The 4,975-nt window shown below is 60.9% G+C and overlaps 2 protein-coding genes across 2 annotated transcripts in view; one reads left to right on the forward strand and one right to left on the reverse strand.

Annotated features, from left to right (window-relative positions):
- Window positions 1-4,975, reverse strand: part of CTU2 (cytosolic thiouridylase subunit 2 homolog (S. pombe)) — a 20,616-nt gene that overhangs the window by 7,222 nt on the left and 8,419 nt on the right. The window lies entirely within an intron of this gene.
- The window catches only part of RNF166 (ring finger protein 166), an 8,418-nt gene continuing 3,632 nt past the window's right edge, over window positions 190-4,975 (forward strand). The window contains exons 1-2 of the mRNA XM_010843963.1: window positions 190-396; window positions 4,552-4,708. Coding sequence (XP_010842265.1) covers window positions 242-396; window positions 4,552-4,708 — 312 coding nt within the window. The 5' untranslated portion in view covers window positions 190-241. The remainder of the gene's footprint in view (window positions 397-4,551; window positions 4,709-4,975) is intronic.

Here is a 4,975-nt window from a genome sequence, read left to right on the forward strand (position 1 = left end):
CATGGCTGCGCTGTGTCGCTTAGCAGACAGCTTCGACGGCAGAGGCGGGGCGCATCCTGATACGTCACCTAGGCGCCGCCGCGAGGGGCGGTCGCTCTCTATGACGTCAACACGACGCCGGCGCAGCCTTGACTCTAGAGCTGGGGGCGGGCGCTCCTTCTGATGTCAACTCGGCGCCGGCGCGGCCGTGACGCGCAGGCCGAGCCGGGACAGGGGCGGCGGCGGCTGGCCGGGCCCCGGGATGGCGATGTTCCGCAGCCTGGTGGGCTCGGCTCAGCAGCGACAGCCGCCGGGCGGGCCCGCTGGCGGCGACAGCGCCCTGGAGGCGCAGTACAGCTGCCCTATCTGCTTGGAAGTCTACCACCGGCCCGTGGCCATCGGCAGCTGCGGCCACACGTGAGTGCGCTGGCCTCCGGGAGGCCGCGGGGTCGGGCTCCGCCGCGGGGAGGTCTGAGGCCACCCCAGCGCAGTCCCAGCGCGCGAGAACTTGCGGGGCGAGGGGTTCCACGCGCAGCGCCGTTTCTGCCCTCTGGGCACGTCCATCCGCCTCAGCCCAGCGTCCTGCCCGCCCGCCCCGGGCGCTCGACCCCGATCACCCCGTCGGCAGACAGGGCCGACCTGCAGCTCTGCCCGGTCTCGTGTGCCAGGAGCCGCTGACGGCCTCGGCGGGCCTCCCTGGGAACTCAAAGGGCAGCGGGTGCGACCTCTGTGCCGGTCGCCTTCCCTCTGGTCTAGTGGAGACTGGGGTGGGCAATTGTAAATAAATGCTTTGTGGCTTTTGCTGTCAACTATTTTTTGGATCTGCTGTCAGCTTGTCGTGACTGCAGAGGAGAGGAGTTCCCTAAAGTTTGGACAAAGGCTTTCTTGGAGTCTGGTGCTGTTTTGTTTTGATGGAGAACTTGGGTCACCATGGGTCACTGAGCAGCCAGGCAGGCTGGCCCTCGGTGGACCACATGCCACACACATTGCTAGGGTTTTAAGCTGCGCCAGGGCCAGTTGTTTCAGGAACACAAACCTGAGGATGTAGCTCTTCTCCCAGCAGAGAGCTGCACTCCTGTCTTCTGGGAGCTGCCAGCCTGATTGGGAGGGGCCTGAGATCAGAGTGTGTGGTCTCCAACTCTCCAGAAGGCTGAATAACACAGCTCTTGAGTGAAAATAGCAGGGTGGGAGAGGGGACAGGAGGGCTTGGCTGCCCGCAGAGCTGCTGAGGAGGTGGGGCCGAGGTGCACCCAGGATAGTAGGAGGCCCCAGAACATTTTGCAAACAAAGGCAGCTGGCCCAGGAGGTTCTTGATGCAAAGAGGGAACTGGAACTGCTAGGTGTGTATGCTGTGTATCCTCGGGCTGCAGGACGGTGTCAGGAGTCGGGAAGCCTACACACACACACACACACACACACACACACGGCACAGACACATACACATACACATACACACACACACACACACACGGCACAGACACCCACCTGCGCATCCTGGGGGAGCGTTGCTGACAAGTCCTGAAGGCGCTGCACCTCACTTTTTCATGCCATTTGTGACATTTTGGCAGGGGCAGCCTTTGAACAGCACCTCTCTCATCAACACACATCAGTGGGTGTTGTCACAGTGTGTTCAGCTTCTTCCAGCCAATCGTTGAGAGAGCTGCAGAGCTTGTCTTGGGGCCCAATTTTAGAAAGCCTTTCCTGGGCTTAGGATTTCTATCAACACTCACCCAGCCCTAGACACAAGCCTTTTTTCCCAAATAAGTCTTTTTAGAATACAGAACTACACAAACTGCTGTGAAAGCATATTCTTCTCTAATACCCTCTCCCCACACTTTTCTCGGCAGAATCAGACTCCTCTGCTCCTGTTCCTGAGCTGGTCCTGCAGCAGCCTCTTCTTTAGCTTCTGCCTTAGAAATATTTCCTTCCTGACCCTACTGCTGATGTAAACTTCCTGGCTGGTTATCTCTGCTGCCTACTTTCTATAAGTTTCTTGTCCGATGTTTTGAAGGCGTGTGTGCAAACAAACAGGAGAAGGCAATGGCACCCCACTCCAGTACTCTTGCCTGGAAAATCCCATGGACGGAGGAGCCTGGTGGGCTGCAGTCCATGGGGTCGCAAAGAGTCGGACACGACTGAGCGACTTCATTTTCACTTTTCACTTTCATGCATTGGAGGAGGAAATGGCAACCCACTCCAGTGTTCTTGCCTGGAGAATCCCAGGGACGGGGGAGCCTGGTGGGCTGCCGTCTATGGGGTCGCACAGAGTCGGACATGACTGAAGCGACTTAGCAGCAGCAGCAGCAGCAGCAGCGCAAATGAACATGAAAGATTTAAAGACACGCCTTTCCTTTTAAAAAGTCTGCTGGTGGTCTGGTTATCTGCCTCACCCCACAGCTACCTAACTAAGCAGTTTCCTTCCACAAAATAGGTTTTCTGGAGGTGACAGCAGCCCTGCCTGGGCCTGGACTCCTGCTCTAGCACCCGACAGAAGGGGCAGGTCATAGGGAGGGCTTTCCAGCAGGAGCCCAGAGGCAAGGGGGCTCCTCGGTGGAGACTGTGAAAGCGCTCCCAGGAAGTCCCCAGATAAGCCAGTAATCTGTCACACTCGGGATGCCCTGGGCAGTAAGCCGCATCTGGAACCAGAAGCCACCTCCTGTTTCGAATGCTCTGACAAAGCCTCCCCTAGTGCCAGTGTATTGGGGCCAGAGTTCTGCCTGGGCTGCCTCCAGCCACTGTGCCTCTTCTGTCGCCCTCTCTGGTCAGTGCCGTCACATTGTCCCCCGCTTAAGTGTCCCCACGTGCAGTCTGTTAATGAACAGAAGTTGTAGAAAACTGGCACACTTATGCGTCAGGAGATGTGTAGAGAATGGTGGTAACAGACATTTTCTGAGTCCTCCCTGCTTGCAGAGGCCTGGGAGACAGGTGCTGTTACTCTTCCAGCACAAGGGAAAGGAGATCGGGGCAGCCGAGGGCAATCCCCAGGCGTTCAGCAGAGCTGAGGCTGGAGCTCAGGCTACTGGGCCAGGCCAGCCTCTCACCCTGTCACTGAGGCCCCTTCTGTGGCCACAGCCCCCAGCACCCGTGGTCCAGTGCCTGCAGAGACCCGGGACTGCTGAGCATTTACCAGCCTGGGGCGGGCTTCTCTGCTCAGTTTGCAAGGCCTCTGTCCACAGGCTCAGTGGCCTCTCAGGGTCCCAGGTGGCTCCCCTGTGTCTGTGCAGGGTTTCACCAGTGGGGGCAGCACTTGAGCGATGGGCCCACGCAGAAGAGGCTCCGGCCAGCTGACGGGCCGCGCCCCCACCCCCTAACCAGGCCTCCGTGCACCTGCGAGGGCAGGGGCCGTGCTGCACCTCCTTCTGCCCCCGGCTCCTTAGGGAGTAAGATGAGCTGGCAGTGTGGCGGGCGGGTCAGGCCGGGCTCATCCTGCTTCTGGAACCGCAGCTTCCCTGCCTCCCATCCCTACCAGGCACCCCTCCCCTGACCCAAGACCGGTTTGTCCTGAGTACAGCCTCAGCCTGGCGCTCTGCAAGCTTCCTCCAGCTGCTTGTGGCTCAGGGGACACATCCCTCACTGAAAGCACACAGAGGTGGCTGCACGGAAGCCAGCATGCAGGAGAAGGGCCTCTGGATCGCCTGAGGTGCCTCTTCCTGAGAAGAGGTGAAAGTCTGAGGCAGAAGGATGGGGACCCTGCGCTCAGCTGGGCCCCTAGAAATGCCCGCAGCCCCACCTGCCTGACCCGTGGGGAACAGTACAAACCCCAGTGCCCAGCAGGGTTTGTGCAGGCCGCCAAGCTGCCACCTTTCTTGCGGGGCTGAGCCTGTGGGCTGTGGACGAGGCCCCAGTCTCTACTGGACGAGGCCCAGCACTTCCTACAAGGCCAGACCAAGCTGGTCCTGAGATCAGGCTCTCAGTCCCTCTTGTCTCCCAGCTGAGAACGTTTGACCTGCGGCGTGTGCTCTTCCACAGCACAGGGCTGGTTGTGAACACGAGCTGCTGTGGCCAAGCACCTGAGGGTGTAGGACATGGCACCTCCAGAGACGTGGCTAAGAGCTCAGAGCCGAGAGGAGCCTGGGCACCTGGGCACAGCCCCTCTGCCACCCTGCCTCTGCTCAGGGCCTGAGCCCTGCTTGCCTGGGGACAGGGCATGTCCCAAGACTGGTGACACTTCCTGGCCAGCCTTGGCCCTGCTCAGTCCAGTGAGTGCTGGGCCCTGGGGCCCTGTGGTTTCCTCTCAGCACTGGGGGTTAGTGATTTTACCCCCAGACTTAGTGGGTGGAGGGCCTCCTGGGTCTCCCACGCTGTCCTGGAGCCCCCGAGGTGTTGTCATCACCCGTGGCAGTGAGATGGGCAGGGTGGGCCCTGGCCCTCCCGCAGCCAGTGCTCTTGCTGGGACCAAGTCTGGGAGCCAGCACAGGACAGGGGGTCATGGCTGCAGCTCAGGAGCCCATGATGGGGCAGGGACAGTGGTCATCTTTCAGCCAGACAGTGCCCACTCCGCCCTCAGGCCCCGCACAGAAGCACCTGCTGACGTAGGGGTGCGCAGCCCTCAGGCCCATGTCCCCCCTGCAGGTTCTGTGGGGAGTGCCTCCAGCCCTGCCTGCAGGTGCCGTCCCCGCTGTGCCCGCTGTGCCGCCTGCCCTTTGACCCCAAGAAGGTGGACAAGGCTGCCCACGTGGAGAAGCAGCTCGCGTCCTACAAGGCGCCCTGCCGAGGCTGCAGTAAGAAGGTATTGGCTGGGCTCCTGGCGGGTGCATGGGGGAACCAGGTGCAGGCCACCCCCCAGTCCTGTTGAGCAACCTGCCATTCCACTCACTTCCCGAGCGTGGCCCAGGCTCTGGGCTGTGGCCAATGCGGGGATGGGGGCTGAGCTGAGCCCGCCCTAGATGCAGCCTAACACCCCAGTGACCCTCACGCTGCAGGCGGTGACTGAGGCAGGCCCAGGCCCACCATCCCTCCAGCACCCTCACCTCCAGCCATTCCCACCACGGACTCT

Source organism: Bison bison, unplaced genomic scaffold (genome assembly GCF_000754665.1).
Source record: "Bison bison bison isolate TAMUID 2011002044 unplaced genomic scaffold, Bison_UMD1.0 scf7180017864192, whole genome shotgun sequence".
Taxonomy (NCBI): domain Eukaryota; kingdom Metazoa; phylum Chordata; class Mammalia; order Artiodactyla; family Bovidae; genus Bison; species Bison bison.